At 41.7% G+C, this 24,769-nt stretch overlaps 1 protein-coding gene across 2 annotated transcripts in view; it reads right to left on the bottom strand.

Moving 5' to 3' along the window:
• Positions 1 to 509: 509 nt before the first annotated feature.
• LOC126260002 (ovarian-specific serine/threonine-protein kinase Lok-like) overlaps positions 510 to 24,769 on the bottom strand; it is a 207,437-nt gene continuing 183,177 nt past the window's right edge. Inside the window, exons 8-9 of one of the 2 annotated variants that reach the window (XM_049957155.1) lie at positions 9,616 to 9,963; positions 510 to 1,075 (exon numbers count right to left, since the gene is read on the bottom strand). In XM_049957155.1, coding sequence (XP_049813112.1) covers positions 908 to 1,075; positions 9,616 to 9,963 — 516 coding nt within the window. In that variant the 3' untranslated portion in view covers positions 510 to 907. The remainder of the gene's footprint in view (positions 1,076 to 9,615; positions 9,964 to 24,769) is intronic. The other variant, XM_049957157.1, reaches the window with a different exon arrangement.

Here is a 24,769-nt window from a genome sequence, read left to right as displayed (position 1 = left end):
GATTGCATGATGAAATAATTAATAAAGACAGTATTTTCCAACTAAGTTGTGATCGACAGCTGGTGGGAAGGAAGGAGATACAAAAGAATATGCTAAGTGGAACATAGTCAGTTGTCAGGACTACTTGAAGATATCTAGTTAGTTTGCCAAAATATCACACCACTTGTATGATGCTGCATTGCTGAATACCCAAGAACATTTCAAAATAATCATGTGCTGGAAAAGCCTAAAAGTGAAGAATAAACAAAACCTTGCCACCGTAGTCAGGATTTTATAATGAAACTTACAGTTTCTAACAGACTTTTGTTAGTTTCTAAAAACAAAATGTGCTGTTTTTTTTAATATGGTTATGGTTCTTAAAAGAGCAATTCATTCAGGAAAAATATAAATTTACAAAGTGACAGAACTGCGGTATGATGTGGGATTGGGAAATCCTCTGATCCAAATGTCTTAGCTTTTCTGTTTCAGACTGCAATTATTTTATTTGAAGAAAATAAAACAATTCCCAATTTCAGTATAATTATTTATTAAAATTTAATCATAACTTAACCTAAAATATATTGTAAACTTTTCATTTGAAAATAATAATGGTGATATGTAATTCACAACCTTCACAAAAGACATTGCGTTCTGCACAAGGATAGTCAATTCCCTATCCTCCATTTATTTACAATGAGCAACAACTGAATGAAATAGGAACTAAACTCATATATATTGTGAAACATTTGTTGAAGTCTTTGGTCTTTGGAGACGTATTGGTGGTTTCAAACACTTTCACAGTAGAACCTTTCACAACGTGTCCTGCAACATTACTATAAAGTCTTTGGTCTTTGGAGACATATTGGTGGTCTCAAACACTTTCACAGTACAACCTTTTACAACGTGACCAGCAACAGTACTATATTTTTTAAAGTTTTCTTACAGGTTTTAAATTCTTCTTTACATTAATCAGCATAGTATTCTCAGTTTTCTTTGGAGGTCTGTATTCTGGTGACTGTCTGTATTGCATAGCTACTGGTACTTTGGGCCCATCTGCTTCCCTTCTCTTTTCTGGTTCAACTTTCCTTGGACTTTCCTGTAACAACGGAGGTATTTGCAGCAGCAAGTCAACAAGACAAACATGAAATTGAAACAGTGATACATAAAACAAAATGCACTGAAATAATCTATTGTTATTCAGATTCTTTGTTCTCCAATAATAAAATAATTCTGACAGTTACCTAGAAAGAAGATTACTAATCTCAGGAAACTGGTGAAATACAGGGAATCTAGCACAATATTCACTCAGCATTTATGAAAAGGATAGAGTGCTAGTCACCATAAAGACAACGTATTAAGTTGCACACACACACACACACACACACACACACACACACACACACACGACTGCTATCTCCACAAGCCACCGTATGGTACCTGAGATGTAGGGTAGCTTGTACCATTACTGGTTATTTCCTTTTCTGTTCCGCTCACAAAACACAGTGAGGGAAAAACAACTATTTATATGCTACTGTATGAGCCCTAATTTGACTTATCTTTGAGGTCCATATGTGAAATGTGTGACTGCAGCAGTAGAATTGTTCTGTAGTAAGTAGCAAATGCCATTTCTCTAAATTTTCTCAATATTGTTTCTCGAAAAGAATGTTGTCTTCCGTCCAGAGAATATAATCTGAGTTCACAAAGCGTCACCATTATTTTGTGTGTTAATTGAACCTACCAGTAACAAATATAGCAGCTCACCTGTGGATTGCTTCAATGTCTTTTTTAATCTGACGTGGATGGAATCCGAAACACACGAACAGTACCGAAGAATGGGTCACAATATTGTTTTATATGTGGTCCCCGTTATAGATGAGTTATAGATGAATTGAAATTTCCTAAAATTCTACCAATAAACCAAAGTTGAATATCCTCCTTCCCTACTACTGGCCTTATGTGCTCATTCCATTTCACGTTGCTTTGCAACTTTACACTTAGATATTGAATCAACATGACTGGGCGTAACAGCTGACTACTCATGCTATATTTGAACATTATGGGATTATTTTCGTACTCATCTGCATTAACTTCCATGTTTCTACATTTAGAGCAAGCTGCCATTCATCAAATCAACTAGAAATTTTGTGTCGGGCATCTTGTGTTTCTGTACAGTCGCTCAATAATGGCACCATCCCATACACCACAATGCCATCAGCTAACATCTGCAGATTTCTGCTCACCCTGTCTGTCAGATTATTTATGTATGTAGAGAATAAGAGCTGTCCTGGCATATTTCCCTGGGGCACCATTGATGAGACACTTGTCTCTAATGAATACTTTCCATCGATGACAACAAACTGGGTTCTATTCCTTCAGAAATCGTAGAGCCACTGACATATCTGTTAACCTATTCCATTTGTTTGTTGCTTTGTTAACAGCCTGCAGTGGGGCACCACGTCAAATGCTTTCTGGAAACCTAGGCATATGGAAGCTGCCTTTTGCCCTTCATCCAAGCAAAATAAGGGTTCACTGGTGTAGAGTCCTCTCTGTAAAACAAAATTGGGATTCCACCTAGACCTGGTGACTTATTTATTTTCAATTCATTCAGTTGCTTGTCTGTGCCAGGAGTGCCTACTACTATTCCCTTTGTAGAGGAATCTGTGCAACAGTTAAATGACAATATGTTCGTACAGTCCTCCAGCAAGAATGATTTCCTAAATGTGAAACTTAAAGCTTCTGCTTTCCTTTTACTCTCTTCTATTACCACATCAGACTGGTTAACAAGTGACTGGATAGAAGCCTTCACTCCGCTTTTATGAAGATCAAGAATTTTTTCGGCAAGATCTTTCGCTAAGTTGTGACAATGGAATACTTATGCTTCATGCTTCAGTTTTTCTACAGATGCACAAATTTCTATTAACTTTTGCGTATCATCATTTGCATGTTCTTTTTTGAAGTAAGAATGCAATAATCTCTACTTCCTCAGCATTTTTCGGATTTTGTTTTTACACCACAGTGGGTCTTTTTTGTCTTTAATCCACTTACTTGGCACATTCTTCTCCAGAGCGTGATTTGCAGACTGGTAAACTTAGTCCATAATTCCTCTATGTCCATCATGCGGGAACTAAATGATATCCATTCATTGTTTAAGTGGGATGCTAACAACTGCTTATCTGCTCTTTCTAGCAAAAGTACTTTCCTAACCTTCTTGATGGCTGTATTAACTTCGGTAACCATTGTCGCTGCGGTCATATCGTGATCACTAATCCGTGTCTCTATACTGACACCATCAACAAGGCCAGGCCTCTTGGTAACTATGAGGTCTAAAATAACTCTATTGCTTGTTGACTGTCAAGCTAGATGCTCGAGACAGTTTTCAGAAAACATGTTCATAACTACTTCACGACACTGTCTGTCTGTAACACCTGCAATGAATCCATAGATGCCCCATTCGATACTCAAAAACTAAATTAAACTCCTCCCCAACAGGCCATAAAGGCCCAACGATACCGACCGGCCGCCATGTCATCCTCAGCCCATAAGTGTCACTGGATGCGGATATGGAGGGGCATGTGGTCAGCACACCACTCTCCCAGCCATATGTCAGTTTCCGAGACCAGAGCCGCTACTTCTCAATCAAGTAGCTCCTCAGTTTGCCTCACAAGGGCTGAGTGCACCCCCCTTGCCAACAGCATGGTCACCCATCCAAGTGCTAGCCCAGCCCGACAGTGCTTAACTTTGGTGATCTGACGGGAACCAGTGTTACCACTACGGCAAGGCCGTTGGCCCATTCTATACTCAGTACTTTAAAATCACCTCCAACGAGTATTGCATGACTGGGGTAATTTCACACTAATGAACTTAAACTTTCTTCGAATGATTATACAACTGCTACAGTGGAATCGGGGTTCTATAATGTTGTTTTGTTTTGTTTTGATCAAGTAAATATGCGTAATTTTCAGCATGTGGAAGATAAACTAGCTCCAATCAGAGAGATGTTGAACTTTTCTCTCCAAGTGAATATGTTATAGTTGGCACATAGTTTGTGTCTTTCAGTGGGAAGTGCTCCTTTAGGCAGTACAAATCCATTAAACCTGCAAAATATGGATTAAAATATTTGCTCTTGTTGATGCTAAGACTGACTATGCAATTAATTTGGAACCATATGTTGGACAGCAGTCTGAAAGAAAGTTTCATGTCAGTAATGCTGCTAGCGGGTGAAATTATTTCTGTAACAATTAGGAATGTAACAGGACAACTGGTTCAGCAGTGTGAAGTTAGCTCAGACAATGTCAGAAGAAAAGAAATTCACATACATGAGGATGATGAGAAAAGAAGAAGAGATCTTCCAAAATAAATGCTCCCAAATAAGGACAAAGACAGATACTCTTCAGTGTTTGCTTTCATTAGCAAATGCACGCTTGTGTCATATTGGCCAAAGAAAAATAAAACTGTACTCACTACATAAACCATGTATCATGATGGTGCAATTGATGATGATGATGATGATGATGATGATGATGATAATAATTATTACTGTTATTATTTTGTATGGCCCAGTGGCCTGCTGCAAGTTTTTGAATTGGATGTGATTTCAGCTACTTGCAAGGTCCTATCCTACACCATTATCCAACAGGAGAAAGGCAAAAGTACTGATGATGAGCAGAAAACTGAAATTACCACATTTCATAATCACACAAAACTGGAGGCAGTCTAGTAGATCAGTAGTGTCAAAAAATGATGGGGCTAGGACCACAAGAAGATGGCCTATGGTGATATCTTTTGACCTTCTGAATATATGTGCAGTGAATGCACTTTGTAATCTGAAAGTCAATAGCAGTTTGATCAGTTGTTGCACAGGAGCTTTTTGGAGCATATTGCCAGGGAAATGATTAAACCTCAGAAACAACACCAATGCTCTATTACAAGTTCTATTGGAAATGAGGAAGGGCCAACCATTACGTGGTGTTGAGAAAGAGAGACTGGTTGAGCCTGAGAATCCATTGAGCTCCAGAGGATGTTGTCATGATTGTTGAAGAAGCATGTCATTCTTAATGTTGAGAAGTCTTCAGACATAAAAGTAACTTTGGACATACCCCAAAGGAATGTTACAATTCCATAACTTTTTACATTATATACAAATGACGTAGTAGACAACAACGGAAGTTACAGGAGACTTTTCGCGGATGATGCTGTTTTACAGAGAGACATTGCAACACAAGAAAAGTATAGCGAAATGCAGGAAGACCTGCAAACGATTGACACTTCATGGAGGGAGTGGCAACTGACCCTCAACATAAACAAATGTAACCTATCACATATACAAGATAGAAAGACCCATTATTGTATGATTACACAATTTCAGAATAAGCCCTGATAGCTGTTACTTCCATAGAAATCTTAGCGTATGCATATGGAGTCATGTAAAGTGGAACAACCTCTTAAAACTAATAGCAGGAAAGACAGATGCCATAGAGATTCATTGGCAGAATTCTCAGGAAATGTAGTCCACCAACAAAGGAGGCAGCTCAGAAAATCCTTGTGCAACCAGTACTTCAATACTGCTCATCAGTATGGGATCCATACTACATAGGATTGATAGGGGAAGTAGAGAAGATACTACAGGAGTATATTGGTTACAGTTTCATTTATTAAGCACTAGAGCATCATAGAATGGATCAACCAACTCCAGTGGCAGATGCTGCAAGAGAGACATTCTGCATCAAAGTGTGGTTTACTGTTAAAAGTTCTGATAACATACATTCCTAGAAGAGTCAACAAATACTTACTTCCTCCTATGTATGTCTTGCAAAAGGACCACGAAGATAAAATTAGAGTTAGTTGAGCACACTTGGAGACTTGCTGGCAATTGTTCTCCCCACAAACCATTTGCGGCTATAACAGCAAAGGTGGGAAGTGACAGTGGTACACAAAATATGCTCCACCACACACACCAAAAAGCGGCTAATGGAATATAGGTGTAAATGTAGAAGAGTATGAGAGAAAGCTACAAGGTAGTGATACTTGAAATGTAAGAGATAGATAGATAGAGAACATCACAAAAAGATTGCTTGGAGTAAGTGTAGGTGTCATGAAAAAAGTCCATTATATTCAGAACCTAACCTACAATAAGAAATCACTTTCCACCAGAGCCAAACTATGCCACTAACAAACAGTTGTTCTTCCAGAAGTGCTATATGTATTTGAGACAGCATTAACAATGAATATCATTCAAAAAATGGAATATTGAGGAAAATATTTGGCCCAAGATTGCCGACAGAACGTGGACATGCTAAAGTTCAGAATAATTGTATTCCTTGATGGTACAACTTAGTTCCATTGGATGGAAAAGATGTTTGAAATTCTCTGATATAACACAAACAGCATAGTGAACGCATTATTGTGGCCAAGATAGACACGAAGCCCACGCCTACTACTGTAGTACAAGTTTATATGCCAACTAGCTCTGCAGATGACGAAGAAATTGAAGAAATGTAGGATGAAATAAAAGAAATTATTCAGATAGTGAAGGGAGACGAAAATTTAATAGCCATGGGTGACTGGAATTTGGCAGTAGGAAAAGGGAGAGAAGGAAACGTAGTAGGTGAATATGGATTGGGGGTAGGAAATGAAAGAGGAAGCCTCCTGGTAGAATTTTGCACAGAGACAACTTAATCATAGCTAACACTTGCTTCAAGAATCATAAAAGAAGAAACATGGAAGAAGCCTGGAGATACTGACAGGTTTCAGATAGATTATATAATGGTAAGACAGAGATTTAGGAACCAGGTTTTAAATTGTAAGACATTTCCAGGGGCAGATGTGGGCACTGACCACAATCTATTGGTTATGAACTGTAGATTAAAACTGAAGAAACTGCAAAAAGGTGGAAATTTAAGGAGATAGGACATGGATAAACTGACTAAACCAGAGGTTGTACAGAGTTTCAGGGAGAGCATAAGGGAACAATTGACAGGAATGGGAGAAAGAAATACAGTAGAAGAAGAATGGGGAGCTTTGAGGGATGAAGTAGTGAAGGCAGCAGAGGATCAAGTAGGTAAAAAGACGAGGGCTAGTAGAAATCCTTGGGTAACAGAAGAATTATTGAATTTAATTGATGAAAGGAGAAAATTTAAAATTGCAATAAATGAAGCAGGCAAAAGGGATACAAACATCTCAAAAATGAGACCGACAGGAAGTGATAAATGGCTAAGCAGGGAGGGCTAGAGGACAAATGTAGGGATGTAGAGGCTTATCTCACTAGGGGTACGATAGATACTACCGACAGGAAAATTAAAGAGACCTTTGGAGAAAAGAGAGCCACTTGTATGAATATTAAGAGCTCAGATGGAAACCCAGTTCTAAGCAAAGAGGGGAAAGCAGAAAGGTGGAAGGAGTATATAGAGGGTCTATACAAGGGTGATGTACTTCAGGACAATATTATAGAAATGGAAGAGGATGTAGATGAAGATGAAATGGGAGATATGATACTGCATGAAGAGTTTGACAGAGCACTGAAAGACCTGAGTCAAAACAAGGCCCCAGGAGAAGACAACATTACATAAGAACTACTGACAGCCTTGGGAGAGCCAGCCCTGACAGAACTCTGTCATCTGGTGAGCAAGATGTATGAGACAGGTGAAATACCCTCAGACTTCAAGAAGAATATAATAATTCCAATCGCAAAGAAAGCAGGTGTTGACAGATGTGAAAATTACCGAACAATCAGTCTAATAAGTCACGGCTGCAAAATACTAACGTGAATTCTTTACAGATGAATGGAAAAACCAGTAGAAGCCGACCTCGGGGAAGATCAGTTTGGATTCTGTAGAAATGTTGGAAGACGTGAGGTAATACTGACCTTACGACTTATCTTAGAAGCTAGATTAAGGAAAGGCAAACCTACATTTCTAGCATTTGTAGACTTAGAGAAAGCTTATGACAGTGTTGACTGGAATACTCTCTTTCAAATTCTGAAGATAGCAGGGGTAAAATACAGGGAGCGAAAGGCTATTTACAATTTGTACAGAAACCAAATGGCAGTTATAAGAGTCGAGGGACATGAAAGTGAGACAGTGATTGGGAAGGGAGTGAGACAGGGTTGTAGCCTTGCCCCGATGTTATTCAATCTGTATATTGAGCAAGCAGTGAAGGAAACAAAAGAAAAATTCGGAGTAGGTATTAAAATCCATGGAGAAGAAATAAAAACTTTGAGGTTCGCCGATGACATTGTAATTCTGTCAGAGACAGCAAAGGATTTAGAAGAGCAGTTGGACGGAATGGACTGTGTCATGAAAGGAGGGTATAAGATGAACATCAACACAAGCAAAATGAGGATAATGGAATGTAGTCGAATTAAGTCGGGTGATGCTGAGGGAATTAGATTAGGAAATGAGACACTTACAGTAGTAAATGAGTTTTTCTATTTGGGGAGCAAAATAACTGATGATGGTGAAGTAGAGAGGATATAAAATGTAGACTGGCAATGGCAAGGAAATCATTTCTGAAGAAGAGAAATTTGTTAACATCAAGTATAGATTTAAGTGTCAGGAAGTCGTTTCTGAAAGTATTTGTATGGAGTGTAGCCATGTATGGAAGTGAAACAGGGACGATAAATAGTTTGGACAAGAAGAGAATAGAAGCTTTCAAAATGTGGTACTACAGAAGAATGCTGAAGATTAGATGGGTAGATCACATAACTAATGAGGAGGTATTGAATAGGATTGGGGTAAAGAGAAGTTTGTGGCACAACTTGACTAGAAGAAGGGATCGGTTGGTAGGACATGTTCTGAGGCATCAAGGGATCACCAATTTAGTATTGGAGGGCAGCGTGGAGGGTAAAAATCGTAGAGGGAGACCAAGAGATGAATACACTAAGCAGATTCAGAGGGACGTATGTTGCAATAGGTACTGGGAGATGAAGAAGCTTGCACAGGATAGAGTAGCATGGAGAGCTGCATCAAACCAGTCTCAGGACTGAAGACCACAACAACAACAACAACATAAATGGACAAAGCATGCTTAACCAAGAAAACCTTCAACAACTTAAATGAGGAATTTAAAAAAAGGAAGAAGGAAGATACAATGACCAGTCAACACCAAGGATCCCACTAAAATAGTTGTTACACCAAGGATCCCACTAAAATACTTGTTGACCTACTGGTAACTACAAGGATGGCATCCAAAGAGAAAATGGACTCTCATACTTGTAAGTTCACATCCAAATAACTAACAGAAAGTGTCTGAAACTAAGAAAAAAATATGTGGACACTTGAAGAGCAATAGACTCATTGCTACAGGATGAAGAATTGGGAAAATAAAAAGTTAATAAAAGTTATCTAGTGGTTCTATGTGCTCTTTAAAATAAATAAATAAATTTAAATATACTTAAAAATAACTGCTACACTTTTCAATCCACTGCATACAAATAAAAAAAATACATGGATGAAAAACAAAAAGGTTGTTCATTAACCAACACTGTAACAGTAATGATAAATGTTCATAATGCTAGAATATATTATTTCAAATATAATAGCTTGTAATTACCATACACCCTCCTACTTTGCAATCAGCTGATAGCTTAATGGTCTCGTATCATAAGAAGCAAAGAATTATAAAAGTTTTCATCATTGGTACCTTACGTTCAGGGTCCATTTCCAGGGCAAGATTGGCAGGTTTCTCTGGAACGTTTCTATTGTAGCCCTTGTTCATGAACTGCAATACACCTCGTGGCTTTGGAAGAGGCCTTTCATTTCTTGCCTCCTTTATTGGTGAAACATTTGGCTGGCTCTTATTTTCGTCCTTCTGTTGTAATCTAGTTGGCAGTTTTAAATTCCAACTGAAACGTCTGTGCTCCTCTGGTACCTTTAGTTTCTGTTCTGATATTTTTAAACCAGATTCTCCTGATGGAGCAGACATCTTACGTTCCCTTTTAGGTTTATTTTTGCCAAGTATTCTGTCAGCAGTTTCCTGCATCTCTTTATCCTATAAATGAAAAGAAAGTCCTTAGAAATTTGTTACACAGGCCACAGTTACAGTACCAGGAGATCTGTCAAAATGATGTGACTGTATCACAGCTACGTTTTATCTGAAACCATTCTCTGCATAGTGGCATTTACTCCTTATTATATTATCCACAGAAAAGGTTTAATTTACAGTTACACAGTATGTCATTTTTTATTTGTGGCACTATGTGAGTACTGCAAAAATAAAAAAAAACTACCAAAGGCAGCAAGCACCAAAAATAGCCTTAATCTAAAGATTTCGAGAACCTATATTCCACCTGCAAAAAAGTTCCTCTATCAACTATATATGTGTGTATTACATAAATTATTAGAAGGCATCAGACTGTTGCAGCACGTTTGGTCTGGCATTGTCATGTTGAAGGAAGTGCTCCATGTGTGGATGGTTAGAAACTCGATTGCAGGATGCTGTTTCTCATGCATCAACATAGTTTCTTTATATGTTACCATAATACACACCACAATTCGAACCCCTCTTATGGCACAGGGTTGCAGCTTGTGTCAGCAAAGCGGGAAAGTCAACTGAGTAACATGCACGATGTGTAATACCTCAAATGAATTGAGAACAGAACAAAACATTTGGTGGCATTACTTTTCAGCATGCCCTCATAAAAATGTATGTATGTTCCACATGTCCTCCTAAATCACTAGATCAGTTTCAACCAAATGTGTAACACATGTAATTTACTGTCTGCAAAGAAAAACTGTGTGAGTAAGAAACACCTACCTTCCACATGGGTGGCTTGGGAGTTAAAATGGGCCAATTTAAACCAACTTTTATGTTTATGCATGTCACATTATGTGTATAAAAATACTGTTTGTACATCTGTGAATGGGAGGGAGGGGGGCAAAGACCATGACATATTGGCACATCAGCGTATTCTCTTCATTGTTTCAACAAGGTCATGAAAATGAGCACTGCAGTTAAGCCGGTAATTTTGTCGATGTGTTTTGTGACCTAAGACTAAAAGGCTGAATACAACAGATAAATTTAGCTACCTCTCTGGAGTTGTATGGTGTAAAACAGCTGAGAATGAGAAATACATATGTTTAACAATAACATAAATTCCTGGATGAAATAATACATAAAATAAGGGAAAGACAACTTCTCACCTTTGGTAAACTGATGTGTGGAGTATGGAAACATGCTAACATGAAATAGTATTTACACTAGCTTTCTAGCTGTTGCCCTTATTCTAGCAGGAATATGCACAATCACACACACAAGCACATGCACTCTCCCACAGTCATGGTGAGATTGAGTTTTGATTATCAATTATAGAGAGCATTTCCCTGGGAAGATGGAGGTGGGGAGAGTGTAGAGAAGGATGAGACACAAAGTTTTACATCATCAGATACTATAAAATCAACCCCTCAAAAAGTAAAATAGGGGTAATGGAATGTAGTCTGACTCAATCAGACAATCCTTAGGGAATTAGATTGGGGAAGGAGACACTAAAAGTAATAAATGAGTTTCACTTTTTGGACAGAACAATAACTGATGAGCCAAGGAATAGTGATATGGCAGTGGAGAGAAGTGCGAGCAGCAAAAACTTGGTAGGGTGACCAACAAATGTGAGTTACCATAGTTATGCAGCAATGAAGAAACTTTCAAATTATGGCCTAATAAGGGGAGCTGCATCAAACTAGTATTGGGCAGAAGACCACAACACAAACTATAAATGAATATTTTCCTGCAAATTATGACAATTTTAAAACTTACTTCTTCCATGATAACTGTCTCCAACTCACGTTTCCAGTACAAAAAAAATAAAAAATAAATATAACATTCACCTTCACAAGAATCACTGTGCAAAGAGAAATTTGAGCAAACAGAATTTACATGAAGGACATTTGAAATGCACCTTGTCTCATAATTTGTGTACATATGACCACTATGCTTGTAAATTGTGTGAAAAAAATTTAAGTTACTCTAAACTGTAACACAACTGCACAGCATGTAGTGGAACTGGTCAGTGATACATTCATTCATAGTGTACAATATGGTACAAATAACAGTCACCACCTGATCCAATAACGTTTACACACAATACTAATTTTTTATTTTCACTTAAAATCAAACAGATGGTAAAGTATAATTCATTTATATTCCATTGTGAAAATTAATAATGAAAAGTTGTTTCAGACAGAAGATTGTATTTTATAGTTTTGAAAACATCTGTTATTATTATTATTATTATTATTACTATTATTATTATTAATAATAATATTGTTACCGCTACAGTTTATCATGATCACTTATAACATTTATAGCATCAGTTATCAAAATTACCAGTTATGTAAAATTGTCTTTGGTTGGATAGATCAATTTAAGTCACCATGTTTGTGTAGCTAATTACATCACTGATCTCTTCACCTTTTTGACCAATTGTCCGTAGTTGCGAGGTGATTTTTGTAGACTGTGGTTGAGAGGCACGTGATGTGAGCTGATGTGGTATCAAGGGGAATGTTTTTATTGAAAAGTTTTTGTAATTCAAAGTTTTATGTGTTATGACATATTCTTCAAAACAAAGTATTAAAGGACGGAAATAATTAGGAGAAAAAGTTTCACAACAAATCATTTCTAAAGTCAATGCACATTCACAATTACGATCATGGCTTTCTCTCTTTAAACAGTGAAAATACTGTAATGGGAAGAGGTAGAAGACTCATCTGAGCTTTCCAAGTGATTTATTGTTTCCAATCACAGTGCCGTGTTCCTCTCGGTCTGCATCACTGGGTCCCGCAATGCTGAGGACACCACCTCAGCGACCCGTCAAGCGCTCTGCTAATGTGTCGGCCTTGTACGGCCGCATAGTTGCATCAACATCAGGATGTGCCGGCAGCCAACTCAGTGGCCTTTGCCTCTGCCGCCTCAGCGCCGCCCGCTGCAAGGCGACCCGCGACGCGATTCCTCACCGGCATGGCTAAGAACGGGTCGACAATGAGCACCCATAATCCGGCGTCTGAATCTGCGGCCCTCGCCTCAGGATGCCTCTGGCATGTGTTGGGAGCCAAGATGAATGCCCGCGGTAGTGAGCTGTGGAGTGGCCTGCCGCTGGCTGGCTACGGACCCCACGTCGGCATCAGAGGGTCAAACAGTGACCCGCCGTGTACTTGACCACTGGCTGCTGCTGCGTGTAGCCAGTGGTGTGACATGCCTCACCGTCCAGGACAGCTGTCACACTTGAATGCTATGTTAATGAACTGGTACCTATTTATATGCGGCTGTGCACTTCTGTTTTGCTAAATGTGCCACTTTGCATCATGTACTCATAACACTTAGGTTGGCCAGCGGGTCCCTTCTGCCTGTGACTTGCGCCATGCAAACCCCTGTGTGTAATTTTTCCGGTGGTTCTACACCCCTGTGGCCTCTATTTTACTTTGCAACTGCTGGTGAGCGTAACTCACTGTAAACAGGCCCGCTCCTGGCTGTAACTTGCGCGCCCAGAAATATTGCACCAAAACTGACTTTTCCTATCCCAAACGGTAGTGCCGCTACATTATTCCCCCATTTGGAAAGACCCAGTCCCCGGTTCGACCTTTAACTAACTCTTGTTTGGGTCAGCACCTATGACATATTTTCTTACTTTTAGCAAACTTGAATGTGGTATAGTGCCCCTTAAAACACATGACATGAAACAAAATGCAAAAATTCCTTACTAGACGACCATTGCTCGATCAACTCCTTACCTACTCATCTCACACCCTTGGTATCCAATCCACTGGGACTTGGACTACCCTTGGTTCCCTCTTGGGATTGGCTCTCCGCCTCATCAGAATGAAAACAACACATAACAAAGTTAAGGCTGCGAAGACACTTGGCACAGAGGTGCTCAAAATGATCGTTATTTGCTGTTGCCTTTCCCTATACTAAGTGACATGTTGCGACAAGCTGTTCGGCTGATATCTGCCCCTCTTGCTCTAAAATGAACTGGTTTACGGATCTCAATAGACCTGGCTCCAGAGTTTGATTTAACAAGGTCAGATTCTGCCTTCGCAAATCTCTAAAGTGGCTTCTGGCCAGTACAGCTGTGGCTGCATAACATTCAATTGCATGACTCCTGAAATTGATGCTGGTAGGTGGAAGGTTGGTCCTATTATGTTACACTTAGTTCCATTGGTTAAAATTCCTCTCCCCTCGAGCTCTATAAATTTGGCTTTGGCAAATAGTCACTGCTCAAAACAACTTGCTGCTACTATTAATTTTTCATACGTGGAGAAGATCCATCGCATCCCGACCCATTGCAAGCTCAATTTTGGCCCCATGATGTCCCTTGGACAGTCTATTTCTTTCCTCTTGACTAAAAATAACTGCACCGCGCATGTGTCCGGATTGGTGCTTATCACCCTGGCTGGACATACCGTTACCTTCCCTCTATGGCAGCTTCGTAATTCCTCCCTTGTCATCTCAGCATACCGGCTGTTTACTGCCGAGATCAGCAATAACTCCTCAGTATTTTACATCTACAAGCTTGCTCAATGCTCCCCTTCTCAGTGACCTGAGGACAGTGATCACCATCACCCTTCGTCCCTCTTCAAAAAGACTGCTGTCCCCCGCAGGTTATACTCGAAAATATGTATGCAAAAATACAATGACTAATTAATCTACGCAAACCCAATGACAAATAACAAGAAAACAAGAAAAAAATACAGATACTCTACTACTTTCTGGATTGCAAAGCATACGGTACTTCATGCTGTACTCTAACTTCCTGGTTTTCTCTGTGCTTAACACCTCTCTTCACTCTCTCTTCTTCTTTCCTTCCTGTGACATGTCTGGAATCACATCCAGACAACCCTTAAATGGCTGCAATCACCCAATGTGTACTATCGTTGTTCTAGTTGGCAGCTGAAGCTTAACATTAATGGGGGATGTGGTTTCAAAAATTGATATGGACCTCGATACCTCGTGAGGAACTTCTTCGTTTTCCCTTTTCACATATAGGGGCTGGACAGCATTACCCATTCTATTGCCCCACTCTATACTGCAGTAAACTTCCTTTCTGCTTCAACGCGTCTACCTGCCTTTCCAAAGCCTTTGTATTCGCCTTTTATACCCATTTCCAAAATTCCTGAATTGTCCTTGCAAATTAACGCACAGATTCACCGGTCCTTTCTTTCAGTAGCCTCACCAAATCAAATGGTGACGGTGTTTTTCTCCCTTACACTGCCTTATATGGAGACAAACTGGTATTTGTATGGATTTTTGCATTATATGTGCATACAATATGCTTAAAATACTCATCCCACTGATGGTGATGAGAATCCACATAAAAACTCATCATCTTCCCGATTGTTTTGTGTAACTGTTCTGTCCTTCCCTTGGCCTGTGGATGCAATGTGCTCATCCTCAACTTCTTTACGTTCAACAGTTTACATAGTTCCTTCATTACATCGGACATGAAGTTGGTCCCTTGGTCAGTAATTATTGTCTCCGGTACACCAAACTTCAAAATCCAGTTGTTTACTAATGCTTGCGGAATCATTTCTGCCTGTTGATTTGGCATAGCCACCATCTCCACATACCTCGAAAAATGGTCTATTTGTCAGAACGAATCTATTCCCCGATGGTGTTCACCTGCAAGGTCCTAAGACATCAGTCCCCAACATAGAGAATGGACATGTCACTTCCAGCAATCGTTGTAGCCGTATCCGTTTCCGACTCAAATGCTGACACTACTACCCTTGGTCCTAACTTCATTTTCCTGCACAGAAGACCATTGTACATATTAAATAGCAGCTGTGTCTGATACAATTTACAATCATTGTCTGCATCCTGTAATTATTGTCATACTGTTAGGTCATAACCTATGACTTCTACTTTTGCCACCTTCCTACTTAGTGCATCCGCATTACCGTGCTTCTTCCCAGGCTTGTGCACCACCTCATATTCGAATTCACTAAGCCTCACAGCCCATCTAGCTAGTCTAGTGGACGGATCCTTCAACCCCACTTCAATGCAGCATGATCTGTTGCTACCCGAAATCTTCTCCCATATAAATAACATTTAAAATATGTGATTCCATAGATTACGCTAAGCATCTCCCTCTCTGTTGTTGAGTAATTCCTCTCTGCTGCATTCAACTGCCTAGACGCATAAGCTACAGGATGTTCTTTCCCATCAATTTCCTGACTAAGAACACACCTTAATGCTTGATTTGATGCATTGGATGCTAGTATAAACTCCTTTTCAAAATCTGGAAACACAAGAACCGGACTTGAGGTTAACACTTCTTTCAGTTTGTCAAACACTTTCTGACACTCTTCTTTCTACTCAAATTTCACACCCTTCCATAACAATCATGTCAACGGCTGTGCTAAATCTGCAAAACCCTTCCATAACTTTCGATAGAAATTGCAGGTTCCGATGAATGATGCACTTCCTTAACTGTTTTTGGTTCCCAAAAATCCCTTACAGCCTGTACCAACTTCAGATCTGTTCACTCTCTGTCATTACTGATAATATCACGCAAATATTTTACTTCTTCTAATGCAAAAAGACACTTCTCTGGCTCAACGTCAAATGAGCTGCTCTTAACCTCATAAAGACTTTACTTAACTGCTGTCTATGTTGTTCCATACTACTTGAAACACTATAGTGTCATCCAAATAGATGAGACACTGCCATGGTTTCAAACCCCTCAACACACTATGAAGCTACCTCTGAAATGTTGCCGGAGCGTTTTTCAAACTGAATGGTATTCTAATGTAGTGGTAATGGCCTCCACGTGTAGAGAAAGCAGCTTTTGGACGATCCTCTGGAGTCACCTCTAACTGATGATAACCACTTGTCAAATCCATCATAGAAAACTACTGGCACTGTCCTAAGTGATCCAAAGTCTCCAATATGTTTGGAATGGGGTATGCATCCATTACTGTCTTATTATTGAGGTATCGGTAGTCAGAACAGAACCTGTATTTCTTAGTTCCATCCGCAGATTTTTAGGCACAATGACAGGGCCCACTGCCCAGCAACTATTACTATGGTCTATAATACCGTCCGCAAGCTGCTGATCAATGAAATCCTCCACAATCGGCTGCAAATACCTTGGTATTCTGTATGGTTTACGGTAAACAGGTGCTTCATTCCCTGTTGGTATCCTATGTTGAACTAATGGAGTTGCTGGTCTGGCCCTTGTGGAAAAAACAAATCCTTAAATTCCCACAATAATTCTTCCATACACTCTCGTTCTCCTCCTTTCAAATGCTTAATTTTGTCATGCAATGCAGTTCTATCGGCAGTTAGTGGTTGATCGCTTTGCCTACCTCTTGAACACCAGTCTTCATCATCTGGCTCATCTAAATTTGCTACTAAAGCTACTTTCCTCAAATTCGCACCTACAGTGCTAAAATTATCCACGTTCACAGGAACTACATGCTTGTCATTGCCCTCCTGTATGCGTACAACCTTATTTTTCACAAAACAACCCAATGGACCCAAAACTTCATTATCCTTCAATGGTTCAATAACACATTCTGTACCAACAGGTAGATTCGACTCCACACTTACCCAAAGTGACTTCACAGTGCCACCAGACACAGTGCCGCTCATGGGAATTAAGTCTTAATGCTAATGTATGCAGTTCAATTGGTTTGTTCATTACGTTGAGTGCCCCTCGTGACAGCTCTGCATCGACAACAGTTTCCCCTAGCTGAAATATTCCACGAAGTTCCACAGTTCATTGTCCAAGGTCAATTTTGGCATGATGTTGATGCAAGAAATCTACTCCTAGGATCATGTCATAGCCCTCAGTTACCCATGGTACTACCTCCATGCATGCATCAAATCGGACTTTCCCTATGCGAAAGTCAACTGTCACTGACCCCAAAGGTGTGACCTCCTTATCCCCCACTCTAGACAACCTATAACATGGTGGGTCTAACTTCCTTCATCCCATTAAAATCTTAGTAGCCACTGACACTTGCGTCCGTGTCCAACAAAATCTTAAACTTTTTATTTCCTACTGGTCCTACCATTGAACATTCCACCTCTGCATATGCATTCATAGCATTGAAATTAAACGGGAGCTCCCTTAGGTGGGTCTTGGGTCCCCTCTGCCATTTAATGATTGTCGACCTCTACTAACTCCATTTCTCCATCCTCCATGCTGCTGATTTCCACCCCTTCCTCTATTCCTCGGTGACTGGGTACATTGCCGCTGCGCATGTCCCGTATGACCACGCTTATGACATTTTATACCTGCTGTAAACACTGTTTGTCTATCACGTACCCCCATTGCCACGTCTATTTCCTCACATTGGATTGCCGGCTGAATGGCCAAATACAAATCTTTTGGATCCCCTTCAAGCACTTTCCTCAATAAATGTGCCAGTAAGCCCCTCAAAAATACATCAAGTGCCCTTTGCTCGGCCTCCTGCAACAGGACACCATTCGCTTCATCGCTCTGACCCAGCTCATAAGTGTACTCATTAATTTCTCTTATTCTGTCCGCAAATTTCTCTACTGTCTCCCCCTGTCTCTTTTTCATTGTACTCAACCTATCCCTAAAGTACTGAGCGCTATTCTGTTTCTTGTACCTTTGTAAAAGCCCCTACTTCAACTGCTTAAACTCTCCTGCCTTCCTTAAGGCCTCAGAACACCTTACATATGTCTTCACGTCACCCGTTAATCTAATCTCGGCTACATGTAACAACTGTTCGTTCAACCAATCATTCATCACAGCTGAAGATTCCAAGTCCCCCACAAACAAATGCACATCCTCAGATGCCTTGCCAGAAAATGGAATAATCAAACTCGCGGCAGCTGGCTAAATCTCCTGCTGCGGCATCCTAGGCAACAACGACTGATCCGATGGGGTTTCCCACTCACTTCTAGATGTTATTTTGCTCCTCAACTGCGTATTGTCTGCTGTCAACTGTGCTACCTTTTGCAAAAAAATCCGTACCGCTTCTAGTTCCGACACACCTCATGTTCCTGACTCTGCCATTGTGTTGCTTTTGTTCCCCGTTAATCCTGAAACAAAACGATTAAGTACAAAAATAACCCAACTCCTTACACCTCAGTATCATCATACTCAGTAACATCATACTTAGACCAATACAAAATTAATTAAATGCTTCGGGAAAAAAAAAAAAATCTTACTGCCCCAAATACGCTAATACTCTGACAACAAAAAATACTATTCCCATGCAAAAAATCTACAATGGCCTGCCATGAGCCATACTCAAAAACAATAAAGAAAGAAAACGTCCAACACTCAAAAGAAAACTTGTCAAAACTCACCACATCCTGTGACTATAATGTAGGCGGTGGGCTTGAACATCATACTGTACAGACGACGTCCGCTATTCTGACACCAAATCCCACTTCTGACACCAAATGTAGCGAGAAGAGGTAGAACGCACCACATTAAGACTTGTCCGAGCTTTCCAAGTGATTTATTGTTTGCGGCTACAGTGCCGCATTCCCCTCAGTCTGCATCACCGGGTCCCGCAATGCTGAGGATGCCACCTCAATGACCTGTCAAGCGCTCTGCTAATGTGTCGGCCTTGTACGGCCGCGGAGGTGTGTGGATATGAGGATGTGCCGGCAGCCGGCTCAGCGGCCTTCACCTCTGCCGCATCAGTGCCATCTGCTGCAAGGTGAACTGCCGTGCACTTCCTCATCAGTGTGGCTAAGAACACGGCGACAACGAGCCCCCGCAATCCGGCATCTGAATCTGTGGCCCTTGCCTCAGGATGCCTCCGGTGTGTGTTGGGAGCCAAGACGAGTGCCCACGGTAGCGAGCCATGGAGTGGTCCGCTGCTGGCTGGCTACAGACCCTGTGTCGGCGTCGGAGGGTCGAACCAGCAACCTGCTGTGGACTGGAACGCTGGCGCCCCATCTGCTGCTGTGTGTAGCCGGTGGTGTGACACGCCCCACTGTCCAGGAGAGCTGTCACACTTGAATGCCTTGTTAGTGAACCAGCACCTAATTATATGTGGCTGTGCACCTCTGTTTTGCTAAACACGCCACTCTGCGTCACGAACTCATAACACTTAGATTGGCCAGTGGGCCCCTTCTGCCTGTGGCTTGCGCCATGCAAACTACTGCATGTACTTTTTCCAGTGGTTCTATGCCCCTGTGGCATCTGTTTTACTTCACAACCGCTGGTGAGTGTAACTCACTGTAAACAGGCCCGCGCCTGGCTGTAACTTGCGCGCCCAGAAATATTGCACCAGAACTGACTTTTTCTATGCCAAACGGTAGTGCTCCACTGAGAAACATTGAGAAGACTAAAAAGGACAGAAAAAGACAATCAATAAACAATTTTTACAAGTATTGTGAATTATTATGTGACAAAACATTAATTCACTAATCTTTTTATTTGTGCAATGCTGGTCGTCATGGAGGTAAACTTTTTTAAATGTAATTTTTTCTCTCTTTACAAAAGATTAGGTTAGAACCACAATTATCACACATCAAAAATTGCCAAGAATGAAGGTCATATTGGTCAGTGAAAAATTGTAACATCTGTCACATTAAAGCCAAAAATCTGTTGAGTCTCTGCCAAGCCTCACATTCCCTAACTAAACACTGCAGTTGAAGGTAAACCACAGTTTGCTCAGGACTTGGAAATTAGTTGGTATCACTATGTAACAGTGTTTTTGTCTTTGTGTTGTACTTGCTATTTTCCAATTCTTTGTGTCTCAGAAATATGAAAGATATGATTTATTGAACTCAAACTTTTGTTTTATGAATATGCCAATAATATTTTGATAGTTACCTATTTCTAATTAGGAAAGACGGGAAGTTACATTTTCTTTTTTGCACAATGGGTTAAAAACCAGAATACTTATTAAGTATGACCTATATAAATGAAGAAACATGGACACGAGTGACGTTTGAGATTTACAGTTGTATTGTAAATCAGATTTACAAATCAACCCACAGATATAATCTCCCATCATGTTTTCATGAGACTGGCAATCACAGCAGTTATCCAGGACTGAGATATCATAGACAGTCATACACACAGAGGGCAACACACAGCACTGTAAGCATCCAGTGTGGCACAACATACATATGGTCATACCATAGAGGTGCACACAATCCAGGCTATGTTATGCATCTGCCTTATTTCCCAGGTGGGCAACCATCCAACACATGTGGATCTAAATAGATGCATGACTCCACTCACTCATTAGCTCAGCAGTATCAACACTGTGCCTCAAGACAGCATCCACACTTGTCTGAAGCTACTGCCCAAAGAGACTAACTAGACGCACTTCAAGTTATGATGATCATTGTTCACTGGGTTCAGGTCTAGACTGGTGTTCATAGATGGATCACTGCAAGCTATGTTCTGAAATAGATCTGGTAGCATTATCATATACAGAAATTAAATATAAATCAGAATTTTATTTTGAAACTCAAGTTGAGACACACCATTAACATGTTATATTCAAGTCCACAAACACTTCCAAACATAATACACTCCTGGAAATTGAAATAAGAACACCGTGAATTCATTGTCCCAGGAAGGGGAAACTTTATTGACACATTCCTGGGGTCAGATACATCACATGATCACACTGACAGAACCAAAAGCACATAGACACAGGCAACAGAGCATGCACAATGTCGGCACTAGTACAGTGTATATCCACCTTTCGCAGCAATGCAGGCTGCTATTCTCCCATGGAGACGATCGTAGAGATGCTGGATGTAGTCCTGTGGAACGGCTTGCCATGCCATTTCCACCTGGCGCCTCAGTTGGACCAGCGTTCGTGCTGGACATGCAGACCGCGTGAGACGACGCTTCATCCAGTCCCAAACATGCTCAATGGGGGACAGATCCGGAGATCTTGCTCACCAGGGTAGTTGACTTACACCTTCTAGAGCACGTTGGGTGGCACGGGATACATGCGGACGTGCATTGTCCTGTTGGAACAGCAAGTTCCCTTGCCGGTCTAGGAATGGTAGAACGATGGGTTCGATGACGGTTTGGATGTACCGTGCACTATTCAGTGTCCCCTCGACGATCACCAGTGGTGTACGGCCAGTGTAGGAGATCGCTCCCCACACCATGATGCCGGGTGTTGGCCCTGTGTGCCTCGGTCGTATGCAGTCCTGATTGTGGCGCTCACCTGCACGGCGCCAAACACGCATACTACCATCATTGGCACCAAGGCAGAAGCGACTCTCATCGCTGAAGACGACACGTCTCCATTCGTCCCTCCATTCACGCCTGTCGCGACACCACTGGAGGCGGGCTGCACGATGTTGGGGCGTGAGCGGAAGACGGCCTAACAGTGTGCGGGACCGTAGCCCAGCTTCATGGAGACGGTTGCGAATGGTCCTCGCCGATACCCCAGGAGCAACAGTGTCCCTAATTTGCTGGGAAGTGGCGGTGCGGTCCCCTACGGCACTGCGTAGGATCCTACGGTCTTGGCGTGCATCCGTGCGTCGCTGCGGTCCGGTCCCAGGTCGACGGGCACGTGCACCTTCCGCCGACCACTGGCGACAACATCGATGTACTGTGGAGACCTCACGCCCCACGTGTTGAGCAATTCGGCGGTACGTCCACCCGGCCTCCCGCATGCCCACTATACGCCCTCGCTCAAAGTCCGTCAACTGCACATACGGTTCACGTCCACGCTGTCGCGGCATGCTACCAGTGTTAAAGACTGCGATGGAGCTCCGTATGCCACGGCAAACTGGCTGACACTGACGGCGGCGGTGCACAAATGCTGCGCAGCTAGCGCCATTCGACGGCCAACACCGCGGTTCCTGGTGTGTCCACTGTGCCGTGCGTGTGATCATTGCTTGTACAGCCCTCTCGCAGTGTCCGGAGCAAGTATGGTGGGTCTGACACACCGGTGTCAATGTGTTCTTTTTTCCATTTCCAGGAGTGTATTATGTAATCCTCAATGTTATAGGAAAGCATAACTTATTGTGTCACTGGTTCTAAAATATGTGGCTGCAATTTATTGATGCAATCTGCATCTCAGTCCAATGTCTGGTTACAGTATTTTAGTGGCACCACCATTTAGGATAGGGAAAGTTAGTTTTGTGCGATATTCGGAGCACAAGTTACAGGCAGGTGCAGGCCAGATTGCAGTGCAGCGCGCGCGCGCGCGCGCGCCCACACACACACACACACACACACACACACACACACACACACACACACACACACACACACACACAGCTGTTTGCATGGTGCAAGTCACAGGCAGCATGTTATGTGTACGTGACGCGAAGCGATGCATTAGCAAAACAGAACTGTACATTCGAGTATAAATAGGTGCCGTTTTCTAACGAGATTCATTTGAGTGTGGCAGCTCTCCTGTATGGCGAGGCATGTCACACTGCTGGGCTACACGCAGCAACAGATGATGCGACAGCGTCCCAGTCCATGGTGGGTCATTGGTTTGACCCTCTGCGGCTGACGCGGGGTCCGCAGCCAGGCAGGCTGGGCCACTCTTTGGCTTGCTACCACGGGCAGTCGTCTCAGATCTCGACACATGCCAGAGACTTCCCGAAGCGAGAGCCGCAGATACGGTCGCCGGATAGCAAGCGCTTGTTGGTCGCTGCGATCTCAGCCACACCGGTGAGGAGAAGAACGCAGCTGGCCACCCATGGCTCGCACCGAGCAGCGCTGAGTCGGCTGCTGGCGCAGCCATTCTGACATCATCGGAACTCAGCTGGCTGGCCAAGGCTGACACAACACAGTGTTACGTTGCACAGGCCACTGGGGTGCTTCCTCAGCATAGCGAGGCCCAGTGACGCAGACCAAGGTGAACGGAGCACTGTAGTGGAATCAAATAAATCATTTGGAAATTACTCGCCGAGTTTTAATACGGCAACTCCTGGCACCCACCCACTACATTTGGTGTCAGAATAGTGGGCGTTGTCTGTCCAGTACGACGTTCAAGTCCACCGCCTGCAGTAGAGTCACAAGATGTTGTGAGTGCTGTCAAAATTGTTATTTTGGGTGTTGGACGTTTTCTTTCTTTTTTGTTTGTGTTTTGAGTATGAAGTGTCAAAAGCCGCAATGTAGATGTTGTGCTTGGGCTTAATATTTTTTGCTGTCAGAGTAAGTGTTAGTGTATTTGGGGCAGTAAGATTTTTTTTTTTTTTTGGTGGCATTTGATTACTTTTGTATTGGTTTATGATGATACTGAGTATGACGATACAGAGCTGTAGTAGGTCAGATTATTCTTGTACTTAATCCCAAAACAAAATGACTAACTGGGAACGAAAGCAACACAATGGCAGAGTCAAGGATGCAAGGTGTGCCGGAACCAGAAACTGTGCGGATTTTTTTGGAAAAAGTAGCACAATTGACAGCAGACAATACGCAGTTGAGAAATAATTTAACATCTAGAAGTGAGCATGAAACCACATCTGATCAGTCATTGTTGCCTAGGGTGCAGGAGATTTATGAGTTTAATTATTCCATTTTCTGGAAGGGCATCTGAGGATGTGCGTTCATTTGTGGAGGACTTGGAGACTTCAGCGGTGATGAATGGTTGGACTGGTGAGCAGTTGTTACATATAGCCAAGATTAGATTAACGGGTGAAGCGAAAACATATGTAAGGTGTTCTGAGGCCTTAAGGAAGGCAGGACACTTTAAGCAGTTAAGGGAAGGGTTTTTACAAATGTACAAGAAACAAAATAGTGCTCGGTACTTTAGAGAGAGGTTAAGTACAATGACAAAGAGACAGGGGGAGCCAACGGAGAAATTTGCGGACAGGATACGGGAAATTACTGAGTATACTTACGAGTTGAGTCAGAGTGATGAAGCGAATATTGTTC

The sequence above is a fragment of the Schistocerca nitens genome, chromosome 5 (assembly GCF_023898315.1).
Source record: "Schistocerca nitens isolate TAMUIC-IGC-003100 chromosome 5, iqSchNite1.1, whole genome shotgun sequence".
Lineage (NCBI taxonomy): Eukaryota > Metazoa > Arthropoda > Insecta > Orthoptera > Acrididae > Schistocerca > Schistocerca nitens.
Note: the sequence above shows the minus strand (reverse complement) of the source record. Positions and strands in the feature narration are given on the sequence as shown.